Below are 20,907 nucleotides of genomic sequence, written 5' to 3' on the forward strand. Positions count from 1 at the left end.
GAGACTCAGTGTTTGTGTATTTCAGCCCTGCAGGACCTGGAGCCGCAGCAGCTGCTTCTCTTTGTTCAGTCCTTTGGAATCCCAGTGTCCAGCATGAGCAAACTTCTGCAGTACCTGGATCAGGCAGTATCTCACGACCCACAGACGCTGGAGCAGAACATCATGGACAAGAGTAAGAGCTTTATATGAGACTGACTAGGCATCTTGCTCTTCCTTGAACAGTTTTCACAAGTGTCTCCTGTGACTTCTTTGGAAAAATCCAAACTAGTTCAGCAAACCCTGTGCACAGGCTGCTTTGGCAGCCTTTTGCCACTGTGGACACCTCCTTAGAGCTTGTCTGGGTGGCCCTTGGCTGTATTTCCTGACATAGAGAAGGATTTTGTGAATTGGATTGCACAGTCTAAAAAGGTAATTTGGAGGCTACCTTGTAAAAGAAATAAGGCTTAAAAGCAGTGTGCTTATGAAGTCCATAAGAACAGCAAATTCTCTTCACTGTGGGAGCTGTACAAACAGCAACCAGTTCTGTCCTGCTTTGCTAAAGAGGGCAAGATGATGACATATTCATATTTTTTCCTTTTCAGACTACATGGCTCACCTTGTGGAGGTTCAGCATGAGAGAGGAGCAACAGGAGGCCAGACATTCCACTCCCTGCTCACTGCCTCCTTACCAGCCCGCCGAGGTATTGCCTGGGATAGCCTAAGCTTCCAAATCTGAGTCATGTTCCAGACTTCCTTCCTCTGTTGCTGTTGAGAGGAACAGGAAGAGCTGTCTTCAGAGTGGGTTATGTTGCAATGTATCAATAAGCTACAGTTAGACACCAGGCCCTGCTAGAGTTTTTCACTCCTGGAAAAGGGAGAAATTCCAATTTTTTGAGTTTTTTACAATGAGTTGTTCTGAGTGATTTGGAAAAATAGGTCTTGCTCAGCCTCGAGAGAAAAGCTACTGAATTCCTTATTAGTTAGAGACTGTAAAGCTGAAAGTGATCTAGTATGAGGGCTCCAGATGCTAGCTACTGTAATGGTATCTTCCTTTCTTGTCTTTTATTCCTCTCACAGACAGTGCTGAGACTGGAAGGTCAAAATCTAGTCCGGAGAACTCCCAAGGTCAGAACCGGATCCGGGCCTTAAGCCAGGTCCGGGTTCTGGGCCCAGAAGATGATCTGGCAGGCATCTTTCTGCAGGTACTGGTATAACCTCTAGCTGATCAGCTGCTTCCCTGCAGCACCTCCAAAAAATCCATATAAGATACTTGCATCTTCTGACCCCTTCCTCCTACAGTGTTTGCAGGCAATAGGTATGAAAGCTGCACATGCAATGAGACTGTGCCATTGCATCCTGGTGGAATTAATGCTGGAAGGATTTGTAGTTTGTACATGGTTGTAGTTTGAACATGATGTGGCATTTGATCGTGCCTAATACTCGGTGCCTACTAGCGTGTTACTGTCTCTGCACCTTGTTTGTTCTGTGTATAGTGCCTTTTCTCTCAGCAGTGGATGGAGGATTTGTGAAATGCTTGCAGGACCTTGGCAGCAAAGCTGTGTGCAAACAGCATTTGTAGTCTGGCTTGTCTGCTCGCAGAGCCTCCCTCTCAGTTGCCTGCAGAAGGAGCCTGCTGGGAATTCATTGGCTGAGTTGGTTGACTGTATCTAGGTAGTATGGTGATTCCACCACAGTATTGGTGGCGATAGTCATGTTGGGGTTGTGTAGATGCTGCTTATGTTCCTGTACCAGGCACTAAAATACTGAAAAGGCTGTGTCAGATGGTTCCAGTTGTAACCCACAGTCAGTGTAATTGTACAAGGTAAATCAGTCCTCTGCCTCAGGATGTTTATGGTATAGCAGGTTCTTTCATTTCCTCTCATAAACTTATTCCCTCTTGTATCCTACCAGCTTTTCCCACTAAATCCAGACCCACGATGGCAGAATTCAAATCTGCGCCCGCTTGCCCTGGCGTTACAGCAGGCCCTGGGCCAGGAACTGGCTCGCATCCACCAAGGGAACACACAAGTGACGGGGATCACAGCCCGACTTCTCCAGGCGGTAGCTGCACTGATGAACTCGCCACACAGCGGTGCGTTGGTGATGGCAATGCATTGTAACCACTTCATCTCCTGCCCGCTGATGCGCCAGTTGTACCAGTATCAGGTGAGTGGTGTACGGTGAGAATCTCTGTGGCATTTAACAAAGAGCAGTGAGGAGGAAACAGGCTGCAGTGCATCTGCTCTGTTGCGTGCATGCCCTCTACCTGTGTAGTGCTGATCATGACACGGAGAGACTCAGGTTGCCTGGACATGGGCATTTGGGTGCGGGCTGGCCACGTTAGCCTAGCACTGCTGAGGGTTGGGGCTTACATACGGGGTTGGGTGTACCTTACCTCGTCTGGTTACTGTGCAGCACTGTGGATTTGTGGCTGTGGGTCTCTGTTGGTTTTGGTATTTCTAGTCTGCACTTTTTGTAGCGTGGACATGTCTTGCAAGCCAAGGCGTTTGCAGACAACTTGAGAGCTGAAGTTTGTAATTCCTTAAGGTAGCCTTCAGAGCAGGCTGAGATTTATCCGATGAAATATCTCATTCCTTTCATCATGATGAAAGAAGCCACAAAGTTCCCTTAGTTATGCTGGAAGAGGTACTGTGTGTGTGACAGTCTTCTGCCTTGCATTTGTACACTAGAAGCCTTCTAGTGAGCTAGTCCAACAGAGTAGATGTGCTGTATGTTTTGGCAGTATGTGCCACTGGTTGCATCTTTCCTGCTGTCTTTGTTGTATTCTTGGAAGTGTGTGTAAGCAAGTCTCTTTTGCTGCACTCCCCAGCGCTGCATGCCACAAGACACTACGTTCTCTTCGCTCTTCTTCAAAGTTCTCATGCAGATGCTGCAGTGGTTGGAGAACCCTGCAGTGGAAGATGGTCCTCTGCGTGCCCAGCTGAAGGCCTTTGCTGTGCAGTACTCCTCAAGGCACAGGATCAGTGATGGTACGGGCATTGTGCAGCTTATGGGACTCAGAGTAGATGAAGTGGGACAAGAAAGGGACAGAAACAACTGTACCTAGAGCAGAAGGTGTGGTGGGCTGCCTTTTAGAGAGGTATGCTTAGGATAAGCAAAGAGAGGTTGGTACTGTGCTGTATAAACTCCATGAGGATGCAAACAAGTGACTTAACTCTGGGAGTTTGCAGTAGACACCTGGTAGCATCTCAACAAGCACAGCAGATCTTTCACAGAAAACCTTCAGTTGCTCAGGCCAGGAATTCTGTGCTAGCTGCAGTCCTGAAAGACGAGTGTGCAAGAAATGCCTCTGAAACAAGGTCATATTGTGACTTGTAGTGTTGTTTATCATCCACTATCTGTTAGGAGTCCATAACCAAGAGCTTAGGTATGGAAATGGGTTTGTGGTTATGGTTTTCTCTTCCACATCTCTGTAACATGCAGAAGAGCTGTCGAGGAGTTTGGTGGGAGCAAAATGGCAGCAGAATGCAGCATGTTTATATGTTTGAGTAGTTGTGCCCTAGAGCCACGTGGGGCATCTATAGAAGGGAAGCCTGATGTGGGAGCTGGCTTGGCCCTGTGATGCCAGTGCTGTAATTTCTTTGCAGTTCGAGGTGGTTTCTTGCACCTCACAGAAGCTCTGACTTTCCGCCGTGACCCTGACTTGATCAGCTCCACGGTACGTGCCATCATTGCAACCCTGAAATCAGGAGAGAAGTGTAATGTGGAGCCGGAGCTCATCAGCAAAGGTATGGCTGTCCTTCTGCTCTCCTTCCCTCTTGCAGCAGCAGGTTGAACTTCCAGCCCAGCAAGGGAGTGCCTACTGTGCAAGCTGTAGGAAGCTGCCTTCTGCCTGGATCAGAACATGTGAACTGATCTAAACTTGGTCCTATCTTGTTTACCTCCTTCCCCTGCACTGGTATGTGGGTTTATAAATGGTCATCTGGGGCTGGGGTTAAGCTTCTCGGCAAACCATTGGTTTCTGCTAAGAGAAACAGGAGCCTACTATCCCAGCTAAAAATGGCATCTGTCTGCCTTACTGAGCCAGGCTCTCAGGAATGCTGGACTCGTTGCCTTCATGATACTCTTACAAGGTTGCATAGCTTTCACCACATCCTGAAGTTAATGAGTGATGTCTTTCTCCCTCTGCTAGTCCTTCAAGGTCTGATTGAAACTCACTCTCCGTACTTGGAGGAACTCCTGACTGTCCTCTTCTCAGCTACTGTTGAGACCACTGCCAGGTTTCCTGCCATGAAACCAATTGCAGTGGTGAGCTCCTTGTTGCTCCAGGACAGAGAAGAAACACCAGTTAAGAAGGAACTGGACAGCTGCAGGTGAGCCTAGGCAATGATGGGAATTCACTGGTAGGTCTGGGTTCATGACGCCACTGCTGATACTGGCTTTGTTTTCTCCTCAGTACTGAAGCAGCTTGGCTAGGGCCCTCCTCTGGCCTTCTTAATGACTGGCTGGAGATGCTGGACCCAGAGGTGATCAGCAGCTGCCCTGATCTCCAGCAGAAGCTGCTCTTCTCCTGGAACAAAGTAAGAGTGGTTGGGCAGAGGGACTACTGTGTTGAAACCATTTTTCTGGGGTACTGACCTACACCTGGAAACAGGGCAAGGGGGAGTTCTATGTTCTGTCACATGTTGCTATAACCAGTTCCAAAGCAGTACAGGCAGGAGGGAGGTTCTGGTACATCCTTCTCAGTGCAAGGCTTATGTTTCATCTTGCCTTTGTATTTTTTTCACCTGTATTCTTTTCAGAACTTTGAAGTGCATTACAGGCACAACATAGTCCTGTAACAGCCCAGCCAGCTGTGTTTTCAGTGGTATTTTTGCGGACAGATAAATAGCTTGCCTATAAACACTACTAAGCTAAGACTAAAACTGAATTTCACGGCTGATGCCATGTTCTGTTAGGAAGTACTGCAGTTCAAACCTTAAATCCACGCCTTGTCATCTGTGCTGTCTGCCTGCCTGGATTGTCATCCTTCTGTAATATACGTAGTATCTCCTACATCCACCTCGCAGCAAGGATCTGTTTATTACATCTCTTCCTTGGTTGGTCCTTTCAGGCAGGGTCTCAGGTGCCCTCCTTCCGCCCATATCTCTTGGCTCTTCTGACTCACCAGTCCAGCTGGACCACGCTGCACCAGTGCATCAGGCTTCTGCTTTGCAGAAACCGGGAGCAAAGGTGAGTCTTGTTTTTCAGACCTAGCGAGGAGTTTTGAGTTGGGAGACTCGTTGTGTCTGAGAGGGAATAAACAGAAGCCAAGAACAAGAGCTGCTGTGTTCCATGGTTTGTCTGCCAGGAGGTGTAACCCAGCCAAAAACAGGCTTTGTGAGAAGGATGCTGATTTCAGTCATGCTGATTTGTGTACCTTGATATAAATATTACCTGCTGTTTGATTGAAGCAGCTCATAAAGATTTGGCTGTGTTTTAAAAAGGAAGTTATAATCATTGGGTGATCCATCTAGCATTGCCCTTGTTAATAATCTTTATGAATGTGGGATTTACAAGATGGCTTGGATAGCGAACTGACAGCAGTCTCTGTACCTGGGCAGGCTCTGCTGGATCTTTCTGCTGTACTAAACTCCATTACTAGTCTTGCTGTGACCCCCTTCCTGGCATCAGGCTCCCAGTTCTGATCTCTGGAGCAGCCCTAGCTCTCAGCTTCTGCACATTGCTCTCAAATACTGAAGTGCTGCTGTAGTAGTATCTTGCTTAAACTTGTTAGGCTTATGGACCAGGAAACGCTGGTCACACCTAACAGTAGTAATTCAGGACATGACTAAACTAGCAATATTTTAAAGCTGGTAGTATTTCACTTTACTTATTATTATTACTACGCATCTCTTGCAGACTAACATTTAATGAATTCCTGCAGTCCAGGATAACAGCCAGGGTGGGGTGTTTAGTACTCAGGGACAGTAAATTCACTGGCTTGATGGACCAGTTGTTCGTGTTGATGACCAACTTCTGGCCTTGTGGTGCAAGACTATGTGTAGCTGCCACATGCTTGCTGAATGCCATTTGTTCAGTTCCATACCCTGTGCTGTGCTTATTGCAACAAATATTTAGTCATAATCTGGGAACAGAACCAAACCCCTTCTCGGGACTTAATGGATCCTATTTTTACATTTGCAGATGTTTCTTTCTTCACAGTACTCATGATGTTTAGAGACACTACCATGCATTTGTGTGCTGCCTGAGGGCTTTGTTGAGTCTTAATTGCAAATCTGTCTTCCTTTGTCTTCTGACAGGTTTGACCCAACTGCATCCTTGGATTTTTTGTGGGCCTGTATTCACATTCCTCGGATCTGGCAGGGAAGGGACCAAAGAACTCCTCAGGTAATTGTTCAGTTCTTCCAAGATTCCTGTCTGGATGGAGTGAGAGGCAATGCTTTCATGATGCCTGATTTTTCCCATGGCCAAGAGGTGGCTGGAGTAATACAAGTGCAGCATGCCAAATTTGCTGCCTGTACCTCAGCTGGTTACTTAGTTGCTCTGCTATGTTACGTATCACAGTAGCAGCGTTGAGTCCAAAAAGCTGATACGAACAGACTTACGTTTGCCAACTAGGCATTTCCTCTGCAGCAATTGCCACAATATCTGTTACGCATCTAGGCAGAAGGCTACAGTGGTGAGCAAGCTAAAACACAGTGTGGGATAATTCTGATTTTATAAAGAAGATGGGGTTGCACCTCTTCTCCACAAAATAATTTCTTTGGTTTGGAGACTGAATTATGGTTTCTGACCCATCAGCCATGCCAGGTGGAAGTAAATGAGTTCAGAAGTAAAAAAGGGATAAAGAGATTTCATGTGGGGCTGTGGTGCATGCTTTCAGATTCCTAGATATGGGGCAGTTGTTTAGTTCTAAGAGATGTTCCATTCCAGTCAGGGAAAGCATGACTATAAGGAATTAAGGATGTAGGGATTTGGTGTGGATTCGTTTTGGGTGTTTTCTTGCATTGCAGAAGCGCCGTGAGGAATTCGTGCTCCACCTAAAGGCATCAGAATTAATCAGCATGGTGGAACTGATCCTGGCCGAAGCAGAAACCAGATACCAGAACACTGAGGAGGCCTCCTGCACACTCATCCAGTCTCGACTGCCTTTGTTGCTCAGTTGTTCTCATGGGGACCTTGAGAGCATCAAAAAAGTAACGGAGTATCTGACCAGCTGCATCCAGCAGTGGGGAAGCAGGTGGGGTTGCAAATGGGGAGCACTGTCTACTGTAATTGTGGTTACTGGGGCACGGGCAGGCAGGTAATGATGAGACTTGCCAGCATGTCTTCATTAAGAATGTTGTGTTCCAGAGCCCCTATGAAAAGTGCTGTCCTCCCAGAAGTTTGGGGGAATAGTAAGTCCTTTGAAGTGGTACTTGGACCAGGAAGGTGGCTTTAAAAGTGAAGTTTAAGGGCCCTCTTGCTTTTAGGACTTAGAATGAAATGCTTGCCATGCATTAATTTATTTTTTTTTTCTCTCAGGCAGTGGTTATTTTTAGTTACTAGTTCCTCACATGGGACTTCTTGTCTACTCATCCCTTGAATCACTCTGCTCATAATGCATCCTGGTTCTGACCATTACGGTAACTCTCAAAGCTGAATGGAGACCAGATCGTTTCCTAACAGCGATGTTAGCACTGTGGGAAGAACAGGAAGATGATGTATTTGTGGCAATGAAACAAACTGACCTAATTCTAACCGCACTTACGGCGGTGTTAGAAAAGATACTGAGTAATCTCAGTTGCTATTGCGTTGTACTGCCTGCCAGTACAGACTATGCCAGGGATCTATAGCAGGCAGGTGTGCAGAGAACAGGCTGGCTAGTCTCGGTAGTTGTGCTTCTGACTACTCTTCCAGTTGGGATGGGAACGACCACAAGTACCATGTGTGGGAACTCTTCACTGGACATGCCAGCGGAACTTTCTTGTCCTGTGCCCCTTTGTAACTGCAGATTTCTAACTCCAAATGGCTTGATGATGGATCCCCATAGACTGTGAATTATATGAGTGGTTCAAAAGAAGCAAAGTCTGAGAAAAACACTAATTGGGATTGGCGGTGGCTGCTTTAACATGGTCTGTTTGCCATATGCAGGACTGCTGTTGCAAATCTGATGGGTCTGGGATGTTTCCTAGTTGAACTAATGTAGGAACCAGTGGCTGACCTTTGCCTTTTTCCTTCAGCTCTGTGGGAAAATGCTGCCAGGACCTTCTGCTTCAGTTATACCTGCAACTACCTGAGCTCCTTGTGCCTATGCCTGAGATGCTTCTCACCAGTGAAGGAGCCAGAGACAGTAGCACTTGCAAGGTAGAGTTGGAGGCATAGGAAGGCCTCCTTCCCATTGTGTCTCCAAAGTGAATGCTACCTTGATGCCCAATCTAAAAGGAGAGGACTGGCAAAAGCTTCCTAGGTCACTTTGGTTTCTTTACCTAGCTCTTCTGTTGCCCCTTCCTTGCCTGCAGTCTTCAGAGAGTTCAGGTGTAGTTTATTTTGCAGTATCCTTCTGTAAAATAGTGTAAGCTCCACAAGCTTGTGTGCCAAAGGCTTCTGTGAAGCACAAGCGTGCAGGCATCTGATCCTATTTTGATGTCTGTGGGGACTGTGGACTTCAGATCCTGTGCCAGCTGGAATGTTGCATCTGCTTGCAGATTCTACCTGAAAATCATTTGTTAACCCACTCTATAGCTGGAAAGTAATTGGGAAACACTGCTGAAGAGCCAGGGGGCTTGATTGTGCTTTAAATTTCTTAACTGTTTACTCATTACTTTTCTTGTAGCTTGATGCCCTGGTTCACAGATTCATTAACCTCCTCGCAGACACCAGTGACTCCAAATCATCAGAAAGCCGTGTGTGGGATGCCAATATGGCCTGCAGGAAGCTAGCTGTGGCTCATCCCATCCTACTTCTTAGGTACCACTCTCCCCTTTAACCCTCTGCACATCTGGAGTTCATCAAAAAGCATTCACCCTTGTCCCAGAAGGGGAACAAACTGGCATCAATCACGATGATTGTGACGGAATCCACGTTTATGTACAAAAGTCAAGAGAAAAGGCAGCAAAGTCGTATCTCTTATAATGAGGCAGCACCTCTTTTGGCTCCATGTCTGTCTGGCAACAGTCCTCTTGGAACTGGAGACTAGAGAACAGAACATAGGGAAAATGGGGCTTGCTGATTCTATGGCTACAGATCCCAGAACCCTGGGAAGAGGATAAGGAATGCTTCCTTCTAGGAACTGAGTTGTAACAATATATAACTCTGCCTAGAAAGAAGCTAGATCTGGATTTTCTTCTGTTCGGTGTTTCAGGCACTTGCCAATGATTGCAGCACTGCTGCACGGCCGTGTTCACCTCAATTTCCAGGAGTTCAGGCAGCAGAACCACTTGACCTTCTTCATCCACGTCCTGGGGATCCTGGAGCTGCTCCAGCCGCAGGTCTTCCAGAGCGAGCACCAGGTGGCACTCTGGGACTGTCTCCTGTCCTTCATCCGGCTGCTGCTGGTAGGAAAGTCCCCGCTCCCCCTCCCTGCGTGGGCTGCCAGCCACTAGAGGGAGAAGCTCATGTAAGACAGGGCCAGCCCAGCTCTCTCCCATTTGAAGGGAAAACCTTCATATACCTAAGAACAGAAAAGCGTATCGAGTACCTTGGAGAACTTAAAGAGGAGGCAGGAGATCAAGAAGCTACTCCCTGGTACCTAGAGATGCAGGATGGGCAGTGCATCACTGCTTTTTTTTTTTTTTTTAACTCTTATTTTCTCGATCCTTTCTCAGAACTACAGAAAATCCTCGCGGCACCTGGCTGCCTTCATCAGCAAATTTGTCCAGTTTATCCATAAGTACATCACGTGCAATGCCCAGGCAGCTGTCTCCTTCTTGCAGAAGCACTCGGATCCACTCCAGTAAGCTTCCTTACTCTTGTTAGCCGTAGCTCATGGAGAGCTTGCACAGTCAGGCTGCCATGAGCTAATCAGAAATCAGTATGAATATGTGACAAAATAATAGCTATTAATATGGCACTTTTTCACCCTTAGCTCCCTTAAGTCTCTGTTGAGATGAGCAGCGTATCCTTTATTATAGGTGAAAACTTAACCTAAGGAAGTGAGATCATTATTTCAATTCGCATGATGGCCTAAACATTCTGTTGAGGCATTGTAGTATCCTGCAGCCATTTCCAGAGGGCCAGCAGGAGGCTCAGCTTTTCCCTGAGCGGTGGCTGCAGGGTCCCACCTGCAGATATGGGGAAAATGCATTTCAGTTCCAGTTATGATGAAAGCGAATCCTGTTTCTGCTTCTGAGAAGCTATATGGTTTAGTGTACATATACATGCTGTTATTTGTCCTCATATCCTTATTGCTACTGAAAGCTAAACATGCCATTTCTTCCCCCAGTGACCTGTCATCAGATAACAGTGACCTAGCAATGCTGAAGTCCCTCCTGGCTGGGCTGAGTCTACCTAGTAAGAGCGGTATCTTGGACAGGGGCCCTGATGAAGAGAAGGGTGGTGAGTCCAGTGTGGGGGAAGTTATTCCAGCTGGTGAACCTGCAGTATGTTTTGGAGCACACATGCTTTTATCAGCTGTATGCTGTGCTCATTCTTCTTGTAACATCCCAGTGAAAGGGTATTTAGAGTGGAGAATGGCACTTGTATGCTCAGCAGTTTGGAACCAGTATCTGGGATGGGTTAATTTGTTTTCCTGTCAGCGGTATCACTACTGGAGCAGAAGAACAGCTCTTAACAAGGGCAAGTTTCATTGTTGTGGATTTTCCCTTCCTCAGCCACACTTAAGAATTTGACCTGTCAGGAGACCCTAAGGGTACATCCACTTCTCCACTGTTTACAACTTGCATGGGAAAATTATTCGGTATTAAAACAGCTCAGGAAGGTTCCTTCTCTTCACATCAGCTGAGGTGGTACCAGAAGGTGCAGTGAGGCTAGAGATGTTGAGGGCCAGGAATTGTATTGCAGTGTTGCTGGTCAGCTTGTGATACACCACTACACTGGTGGGGATACTGGGTCTGTCTCCCTGTTAAAATTACAGAGACTGTCAGGAGTGACCTGTTCTCTCTCTTTCTCTTCCCCCCTTCTCTCCCCCTGCCATCCCCCAAGATGAAGCAGCAGCTGGCTCTTTCCCCCTTGTCAGCGTGTCTCTCTTCACTCCTCTCACGCCAGCTGAAATGGCCCCGTATATGAAGAGGCTCTCCAGAGGCCAAACCGTTGAGGGTAAGTGAGGACCTGCAGAGCTGTACAAAGATGCAAGGCAAATGCAGTCACACGCCAGCCCTGTTACTTCTGTCAGCTACATGCTACTTTCCAGTTTCAGTCTTGTGTTTGGAAGTCTCAGCCAGTTAGGATGTGGTTTTGTTTTGAACTTGTCCATAACCTATGGTTCTGTGACAGAGGCTTCCTGTGACGTTGTTATCACTTAGCTCAGTGTTGCTGCAGTTGCCTCTGCTTTGAGGCTCTTCAGGGATCTTGTAAGCGCTCTGGAAGATAGTGTGAGTAATTCGAGGAGTGCTGCAGTTCAGCTGAGCCAGGTCTGGAGTGCTGATAGGAATGCCATTTTTTTAATGATCTAAAAATTCCAAACTGATGGGAAGCAGGATTCTGTTAGAAAACCCCAAATGGCCTTCATGGAAGAAAATAATGTTAACCTGGCATAACAACATGCCGCTTCTCCAAAGGTCTGAAATCATAGCTGTCCAGCGTTCAGATCTAAGTGCTGTTGGGGTGACAGTTTTCCTCCCACAGTAGAAATAGGGGGAAGAAATCCTGCCTCGACACAAAAAGCCTCTTTTAAAAACAGTGAAGATCTTTCACATACAGAAGAATTCTGTGAAGTGTTCTGGAATTGAAACCTCCCAGCCCACCCCACTCCTTCCCCTTCCTATGGCATGACAGTGCTGGTGACCTCTGCCCGGGCAGGTTGGGATGTACTGATCTGGCATGTGGCCTACCTGTTCTCATCCTTTTTGAAGAACTGTCTTTATTACGCTAGCTCTGTGTGCAGGTGGGAAAACTTGGCTGCTTGGGAGACTGGATTTTAAAGGAAAAAGAAAAAGATCCTTTGCTGGATCAATGAATTTCAGTCATCTCTTTCAACCTGTGTCTTCCACCAGACATCCTGGAGGTGCTGACAGACATTGATGAGATGTCCAGACGGAGGCCAGAAATTCTCTCCTTTTTTGCTGTGAGTATTAGTGTCTCAAACTGGCACTGGAAGGAAAAGATTCTTTTCACCAGAGTCTGTTTTGCACAGCCAGCTTAAGCGCTACCCTTCCTCTGCTTTTTGGGTGGATGTTGCAGCATCATAGGAGAAATCTGTCTTCAGCTAGGCCTTCTGACAGCAGGCAGCATTTATTTCCCTGCAGTCTTCTTTCCATTGTGTACTGCGTCTGCCAGCATCCATTTTAACTTTTCTTTACGTCAGAGGAAGAATGAATGCTCTGTGCTCTTCCTAGCATTGGGGCAATAAGAGAGCAGAACAGCTCTGTTGAAAACAGTGGAGCCTAGGGAAAACTCAGCTGTCCCACATGGAAAAAGATTACAGAAGGGTGCTTTAAAGTATTCAAAAACAGGATAATCCTTCTTACAGAGAAGGATTTCCTGGCTCAGCCAGTACCTGCTGGATGTGTGTTGGGCTGAATTGGTGCTGGAGGGGTAGTAATGCAAGTCTGAGGAGCCTGTGCTCCCTGGATGGCCGTGTGATCTTAATTTGTGCATCTCCTTTCAGACAAGCCTACAGAAGCTGATGAGTTCATCAGAGGAGTCCTGCCGAAACCTGGCCTTTAGCCTGGCTTTACGCTCCATTCAAAACAACCCCAGGTGAGGACCACTGGAACTTAGGCTATCCCAAGTCACTGATGGGCACTGTCTGCCCATCTTGCACACCTGTTGATGGTGATCTGGAGTGTACTTACACTATGTTTTACTCCCAGCATTGCTGCAGACTTCCTTCCCACCTTCATGTACTGCCTTGGCAGCCGAGACTTTGAGGTGGTGCAGACAGCACTGAGGAACCTACCTGAATACACCCTCCTTTGCCAAGGTAAGTTGATACCTGCCACCTCTGGTGCATGCTTGGCCTCACAAGGGTCTTGTGGGCACCTGTGCTGTGAACAGCCTCCCTGGGAAGTTGCCAAGGGTCAGTGTTGCCTAGACCAAGCCATCGAACACGCAGGTGATCTATATCAATAGCAGCTTTGGGCTGAGCATTGCCAGAGAGATTTGACATAGAAACAAGGGAGGCTTCCCTGAAGTAGATTTGCTCCCTTATGATTTTCTCAGAGTTGTGATCCCTCGCATGATCATATACCTACGGAGCTATTAGAGGGTGGATTGTGCCATGTTCTTACGGAAGGAAAGAATTTCTTGCACAGCTGCAAACATGCACCCCGGTGTTCGTTGGATTGCCTTTGCTTGCATGTCGGAGCTCTCGGATCAGTCCTTCTGCTGTCTTTCCCTTTCACAGAGCACGCAGCAGTGTTACTGCACAGGGCCTTCCTGGTGGGGATGTACGGCCAGATCGACACCAGCTCTCAGATTTCAGAGGCCTTGAAGGTTCTGCACATGGAGGCTACGATATGAACGTGTGGTTCTGGGAGCTCCGCTTCCAGAGGAATTAATTTAGCTGGACTCAGCAGCTGCATTGAAGCCCTGTAAGAAGACACTGTATTTCACCCCATGTGCTGGAGGATCAAAGAGGTGATGTGGCAAGTCAGACAGTGCTGGAAGAGGAGAGTGTGCTGACTGAAGATCAGAAGGGGGCAAGGATCAATCTCTCTGGCTAAGATACCATTACTGTGGGAGAAGAACCTCCTGAATGTTGTGCCAAACAGGGACCATGTCCTTCATGGGATCTTGGGGCAGTGGCTGTTGGTTTGTTTGTGGTTTTTTTTGTCTCCAAGAAGGCAGCACTGCTGGGAGATCGGAAGGAAGCACTGGGCCGTGCACTTGAAGTCTCTGCACTCTGTGTTGGAGGGAACATGCAGATTTGTGCAGGGAGAAGAGACCACTTAGTTTTCTGGGGGTCTTTGTTTTTTTTCTTTTTTAATTAAAATTCTCTTTGTTTCCATTGTGCCTTTCTTGGTTCTGTGCTGTCCTGGGTGTAGCTTGACATCCCTCTTTTCCTGTTCTCCAGCCTCTTGTTATTCCACACAAAGCATCTCTGGAAGACCTGTCTCCATGGCCAAATGCCAACACAGCTATCTTGGCCTTTTACAGGATAAGTAGGAGATGGAGGAGGTTTAGAAGGGTCAGTGGGTTATCGTAGATAAGTTTGGTCAGCAGCAGCTGCTGACAGGACAGCTTTCAAGAGTTTACTTAGAAAACTTTTCTTTAAAAACAAGTAAACAAACTTCTTTGTATATCTGCAAACATCCCAGCAGCTGGCCACTGTCACAGTGGAGTCTTCGAACAAGCAGCTGGGTTTCCTCTTTGGGATCTGCCAGTTCCTCCCTGTGACTTTTCTGACCACTGTTCTCTGGTCACTGTCTGCTGATAGGGATGATGGCCTATTTGCCGTCATTTGAGGACACAAAAAGAGGAGTCTTCCTTCCCTCTGCTCCAGAGAAGTAAGTGCTGCATATGCTCCTTCTCCAGTCTTGCTTAATTCTAGTCACTAGTTTGCTTTCACATCGTTTGTCTTTATTCCTGTGGCACTCCACTTGCTAGTAGAGAATCTTTGTAATATTCTAAGGATGAAGATCCTAGAGGAATTTTATAGATAGCTGTAAATAAGTCTGTATCTCCTTGCTGGTGGTGGGGACAGTTGTGACCTCACGGGTGGCTGGGTGGAGAAATATTGTCCATCCTTTCAAACAAGGGGTACCACAGCTGAGCACTTTGGCTAATGCGTCAAAATATGAATGAATGTCCAGCTGGCTTTGCAGAGAAATAGAGAAGAAAAGGGAGAGATCTGAACCTCCCATCAACTGTAAGTAGCCTTGCCTTTAAATAAAGAGATTAGAGTCATCACTTTAAAAAGCAACATGCTTTTTTCCTCAGCAGCATCTGCTTCACATCCAGAGCCACTACTGTGGCAATTAGCTACATATAAATTATGTGGAGGAACAGCTGAAGAAGATCAAGTCAGGGAAATGGTTTTCCTGAGGGGCTCAGTGACAGTAGGATTAACGCCTGTCTAAAGGGTTCCCAGTGAGATTACTGGCTCCACTTACCTTAGTCCATTATCACAGACATCATTAAGGTACTGCTCAGTTTGTCAGAGCAGCGAGGTAGTTCTTTTGGTGCTGCTGTAGGCCTAGAGCAGCTGGGAACTCGTGGGACTGGCTGGAAGAGGGCTTTTCACAGGGCTTTGAGCCAAGGAGCAAGGAAAATCTTTTCAAGACTGTTACCACGCAAAGAGAGCCAGTCAAAGAAGTAGTGGTGCTTTCGTGAATGTCTTCCCTGCAGGTGAGGCTTTCCAGAAATCCTGTTCCAGGGCTGCAACTAAAAATGTTTACAGGCAAAAACAAATTGTGTGGTTAGCCCTAAATTCTGTCTGTTTGGCAATGCCCGCTGTGAGCAGACCAGCTCCAGGATGCCTGGTTTGGAGGAGCATGCTTGGATGTTGGCAGAACTACTTAATGACCCCTCAGATGAGGGCAGCCAGGCTTTCCAGAGCAGTGTGAAAAGAGATGTGTCTGAGACGGTGGAAGGAGCATTTCTTTACCAGCAGTAGCAGAAATCATCTTTTGGGAGATGGGGAAACAAACTCAGAGGGAGGGAATGTGGGTGGGAGTTACTTTGCAGAGCTGGGCCTTCCCATAGATCTCCCAATACAAAAGGCATCATGATTTGTTGATCTCCTTTTTGCTCTATTGAAGGTTCCCACGATGCGTTCGCTTTGCTGCCACCCTCTGCTTGGACCCAGTGGAGCTGCGCAGGTTGCCCTGGTTTGAAGCATGTCACTGAAACCAGATCAGAGCTGAGAGCAGGGCTGTCAAGGGGTGCCTGGCTGTGCAGAGACAGCTCAGGGCAGAAGCCTGTCCCTCCTGTCTGGGAAGGCAACCATGACAGCTCTAAAACGGTTAGTGACGGCGTTACTGATGCTCTGACATTCGCCCGCCTTTTAATCAGCACTCTGTAACTTTCATCTCCGCCTGGCTGAGCACCTTCTCCCATCCCTGCTGAGCTGACAGTGTTATCCTTCACAGGTCTGCTGGGCTCCTCCTGGGGACTGGGGCAGTCTTCTCTCTCTTAAAGAAGACCTGGTGCCTTGCTCAGAAGAGAAGTGGCGAGGAGGTTTGCAGGGTCGTTCCTTGCCAAGCCCATGGGGCCCCCATGACTCACCCAGTACAAATCCCTGCTCCCCTCTGAGTTCCAGACAACACTGCAGAATCCCTGCTTAGACACTTACTTCTCTACCATGATCTGCTGTAGTCAAGAGCTTCCTAGGAGCGCTGGGGCTGGTGTCTGAAGCAGTCCGTGTGGGGCTGGGGAACGCGCTGAACACTGGTTCGTGGGGAGTTTTTTGTCTTCCTGGATGCACTGGGAATCCCATGCCAGCTCTAGGGGAGGTATGATGGGGAACGGAAAACTGGCTGCAGCTTGTTGGGCACCCTGTGGCTGCACCCAGCTCATGACAGGGCTGGCACCAACCCCTGTGCATCAGCTGGCCCTGCTTTGGTGCCTGCATGGCTGGCGCTGGGCAGAGGTGGCAGAGAGTTGGGGCAATCCTGGAGCAGCTGAGGGGCTGCAGGGCGCTTTCCCTAAGCACTGGCTGGTAAGGTTGGGGCGGGAACACCTGAATCCAGGCTGGGAAGAGGCGCAAGGGTGGAGATGGTGGCATTGCGCAGGCAGGCTGCAGCAAGAGAGCCAAGGCTTGGGCGGAGGGGAACGTGACACCTCCTTGCCCAGGTTGCAATGGCATTCATGTCAGGTCCTCTCTAAAGCCCAGCTGCTTCCCCTCAGAGGTTACCAGATCCCACCTCCATACCCTGAAAGCATCAGGAGATCATAAATCCTTGCAAACCCCAGGCATCTTTTGTGATAGTTTCCTACTGCAAATTATTTCTCTTTGCTGCAAAGATCAAATATTTTTATGACCCAGATGTGGCAGCCTCGCGAGGGAGATGGACAGGTCTGGAATGTCCAGCATGCATGTGATGGACCTTCACAGCCTTGGCCAGGCACAAGCAGGCATCTCTAACCTGGCCATACTATGTTCCTGCCAGTCCCAGTGCAGCTGGGAGCATGGCCCCTTGCATGTGTCAAAGCTGCAGAGCAGGGTTGTGCATCCCAGGAACCATAGAAGATGTCCCGGAGCACCATGTGAGTTTGGCCATGAGCAGGACCGTGACTCACCAGGGAGGTGCCTACATGCTCCTGACTTAGTGGCAGCTGCCTCTGGGGCATGCTTGACACTGGGGAGCTGGAAGAGTCCCAGCGCTGAACTCGGAGGCAAATCTGCCCGACCTGCTACGTCAGCAGCGGAAACAGGGAGAGGTATACAGGTAACACCAACAAATGGGATTTCATGGCTAAAGGCACTGATGTTTTGCCAGCTGTTAGAAAAAAGGAAGGGCAGAGAAAGAGAAGCCTTGCTTTGCAAGGAGCGGCATGCAGGAAATCTTGTGCAAAAAGAGAGGAAAACTCCATCTCCATTACTTATTGTCTGCGTGTAAATGTGGGCCATGGAGTCTATCCCGGGACTGCTCCCTGGGGCTCTGCCATCCTCTTCCTCCAGTCAACCTCATCTGTGACCTCCGTCAGTGACAAATGCAATCCTGGCCCTGCCTGCCCTCAATTAACTTCCTTCTGGCCATACCACAGTTTAGGATAGTATGATTCACACTTCAGGAGTTGATCGCTAAAAGCTAAAAATGGTAAGACTTTTGTTAGCTTTGGGAGTTTCAAAGCCAGCCCTACACCAGCTAAGTAGCCTGGCTTCTGTCGGGCTGGCATTTGCCTAAGATGGACTGATTTTTAAATCTGTGTTGCCTCTCCATACATTGAGATAATTTGGCCCTAAAGCAGCAGAATATAGAGCTTGCATTTTCCCTTCCTTTTAAATTCAAGAGACCTTTATAATAATATATCTGCCTGTCCTGTGTAGCTGGTGGTGTCTTGCCTTTGGCGTTACCGTGTTTGCGCATGAACAGCATCTCTTAACACAAGAAGATACTGGGTAAAACCCCTGTCAAGACCCCCAGCAGCAATTAAAAAATTCATTAAGCTACAATAGGCCAGTCATTGCTGGGTAATTATTAAGCTGTAAGAATTGCTAATTGTCTTATTAGCATTAAACAATTATGCAAATAATGGAAAACATACCATAAGGCTAATAAAATTACCTTTTTTTTTAACTAATAATGAGATTTAAAGTGATGCTTATGGTTTTACTGGGAACATCTTTGGAGAGGAGCGAGACCTCTATGGGCACTCAGCACAGGGTGAGCAGGACATCTTGAACCACATCTCCCATGAGTTGTCTTTCAGAGCTCGTAGTGCCCCTGCATCAGGCTCTCCCCCAGTTCTGCACCCACCCAGACAGCAACACAGGGACACGCAGGTGCTGATGACTTTGGAGGACCACGCAGTGGTGACACTGCTAAGCCTGGACCGGAGACAGAGTTTGAACTTTGTGCTATCGTAGACTTCCTATGGGCATCCCTGTTCTTCCCCCAAAAAAGCACGTGGTGCTTCAGGTTTGGTCTGTGTGAAAACAAGGCAGTTTGTAGTTTTTCACATCAATTCAGTTCAGAAGTGGAAAGTTCTAGCCTTTAAAGTTAAGCTGTGTCAAGGATTTTATTACTGTCAAGTTAGCAACCTGAGGTAAGAGCCAGTCTGTCTTCCAAGTGAGGTTCCAGCTGGATTTCCAAGGTCAGCAAAAAGCTGAATGATGAGCAAGTGCCTTTGTGTTCCTGTGAAACGAGAACAAGACCTTGTTTACCCCCACCCCCGGGAAAAGACTACTTCACTTATTCATATTCACAGCGAGCTTGGAAGAGGCAAAGTGCTGCTTTGCTTCAGCATGTTAACATTGTTAATCACTAACAAATATTATCAGTTTTCTAGGCTTTAAACTCTGCTCTGCTGATAAGACGCAGCATTTCAAAGCAGCCAAGCCAGCTCCTGCTCCAGGGTGGGTCCTGCTCCCATAGAGATGGGGGTCACCTCACCCAATCTCGTTATCCAAATGGGATTGATCAGCAAAAAACACCTTCACTTTCACTATCTGATAAGAATGGTGAAGTTTGCAGCTCCTGGAGGACTGGGGGGAGCATTCCGCCATGGCACTACAAAGATCAGGGGTCACCACTGCCTGTTTCAGTTTCCTTGCAAGAGGAGGGGAGGTCACCTTCTGAAACAAACACCATCCCCAGTCCCCTTGGAAAGCTGTTTTTAGCTCCCTGAGATTCTCTGGTGACCCACCACGCAGCTGTTCATAGCCTTTTCATTCTTCTTTCTCACCTGGTGTGTAGGACACGGCATGTGAGCTGTCTCTCATCCTTGTCTGGAAATAACTTTCTGTCATCAACCTCTAGCCTGTCCCGCACCTCACTGTTTTGGGGGACAGGAAAGCCAGCAGGTCATCTTCCTGGCAGGCAGGAGGGAACATGAGAAAGGCTTTTTTTTTCTTTTGGTGACAGGACACACTTTGCTCTGATGCTCAGCGGTTTTGATCCTTTGAGGTTTTAGGATAATGGAATCACCATTTATGAGCTTCTCAGAAGCATGTGTCGTGGAGAGATGTACCAAAATGCCTCTTTCTGTAACTTGACGTTTCACTTTCATCATCTTTCAGTGGAAACTCGTGTTCAGACTTGAGTTTTGTAATGTTTTTTTTTTTTTCTGCTGATTTGCAGGTCAAACTAGCCAGACTCCAAGCAGAGGCGGGTTTTGTGTGGAAGCATTTCTGTGTGAGTAGCTGTGAAATTGTTGGGGCTTTCTTTTCCCTGGCTTGGGCCTTTCTGTCTCTGTGGAGTCAGCCTGGCTGCCTTCTGGGAAGAGAGAGCTGATGAGGCATGTTACTGATGAGACACATACTTTTTCCTTCTTGTTTTGAATCCCTCATTTTAATACAAGCCATTGGCACAGGAATGTATGAGAGCTCTTGGCTACAACACACACTTCCTATTGTTGGGAGTGAACAGCCCTGCGTACAGCCTGCAGCAAAATTATGAAGTAGCTCAATTTGACCAGCTAATTTCCCACAATAGTTAAAAGATGTGATTTTTCCATGGTGTTACACTCTTAGGAAAAAAACTTGTATCACTCGGTTCTCAGCTTCGTGAAGCCCCACGTTGTTTGATATAAGGAATCAACTCTTCCCGCCCCTGCCTCAAATCCACAAGCTAACAAACATTAGTTGTTTTTCTTTGGGCTTTAGGGTGGTCCTAGTTGTATATTTAATTTTTTTCTCTACTACCAGTGAACTCCAGGCTGCTGTATACAGGAACCAGTATAAATTTAAGAGGTAATGGCAAAGAGTGATCCTCACCAGTCATAGCAGCCCTCAGGAAGCACTCAGCATTTCTCTGTTGCAGTTTGGTATCTAGGAAGAGAACTGAAAAGGACTGTGGAAAAGAAAGAAAAGAGTAATCCGTAAGTAGAGAAGAATAAATCAGTTCATGTCTGCGGACTGCTGCTCTCCACAAAGCCTCCAAATGGGCCTCAGGAAGGGATCTGGAGGGAGCAGGCACTGCACTCTCAGGACACGCTCTGCTCCATGAGCTGGCAGTGCATCACAGGTGGGAAGTTTCACACAGCAGCACTGGGAAAAGCTCAGTGATTGTGGGCAAGGTCCAAAAACTAGGATGAGGACATATAAGGTTCCTCCAAGGAAAAGACGTGGAAGGGAAAAACACAATCCAGAGTAAGGATTTGTAAGCATCATCCCATGAGGAATGCTGTGGAAGAACAGCGGTTGTGGGTAATAGCTAGGCAGCTGCACAGGCAGCTCTGCTCCCTTCCTGCCCCGCTCCT

The 20,907-nt window shown here is 47.5% G+C and overlaps 1 protein-coding gene across 3 annotated transcripts in view; it reads left to right on the plus strand.

Annotated features, from left to right (window-relative positions):
- INTS1 (integrator complex subunit 1) overlaps nt 1-14,053 on the plus strand; it is a 29,212-nt gene extending 15,159 nt beyond the window's left edge. For 2 of the 3 annotated variants that reach the window (XM_037384725.1, XM_037384726.1), the window contains exons 27-47: nt 26-172; nt 582-680; nt 1,057-1,181; nt 1,891-2,145; nt 2,810-2,969; nt 3,588-3,728; nt 4,133-4,313; nt 4,397-4,520; nt 5,054-5,172; nt 6,243-6,330; nt 6,957-7,183; nt 8,166-8,289; nt 8,759-8,892; nt 9,287-9,479; nt 9,750-9,877; nt 10,367-10,479; nt 11,086-11,199; nt 12,096-12,166; nt 12,710-12,801; nt 12,915-13,024; nt 13,448-14,053. In XM_037384725.1, coding sequence (XP_037240622.1) covers nt 26-172; nt 582-680; nt 1,057-1,181; nt 1,891-2,145; nt 2,810-2,969; nt 3,588-3,728; nt 4,133-4,313; nt 4,397-4,520; nt 5,054-5,172; nt 6,243-6,330; nt 6,957-7,183; nt 8,166-8,289; nt 8,759-8,892; nt 9,287-9,479; nt 9,750-9,877; nt 10,367-10,479; nt 11,086-11,199; nt 12,096-12,166; nt 12,710-12,801; nt 12,915-13,024; nt 13,448-13,563 — 2,861 coding nt within the window. In that variant the 3' untranslated portion in view covers nt 13,564-14,053. The remainder of the gene's footprint in view (nt 1-25; nt 173-581; nt 681-1,056; nt 1,182-1,890; nt 2,146-2,809; nt 2,970-3,587; nt 3,729-4,132; nt 4,314-4,396; nt 4,521-5,053; nt 5,173-6,242; nt 6,331-6,956; nt 7,184-8,165; nt 8,290-8,758; nt 8,893-9,286; nt 9,480-9,749; nt 9,878-10,366; nt 10,480-11,085; nt 11,200-12,095; nt 12,167-12,709; nt 12,802-12,914; nt 13,025-13,447) is intronic. The other variant, XM_037384727.1, reaches the window with a different exon arrangement.
- Nucleotides 14,054-20,907: the final 6,854 nt, after the last annotated feature.

This window comes from Falco rusticolus, chromosome 4 (assembly GCF_015220075.1).
Source record: "Falco rusticolus isolate bFalRus1 chromosome 4, bFalRus1.pri, whole genome shotgun sequence".
NCBI classification, from domain to species: Eukaryota; Metazoa; Chordata; class Aves; order Falconiformes; family Falconidae; genus Falco; species Falco rusticolus.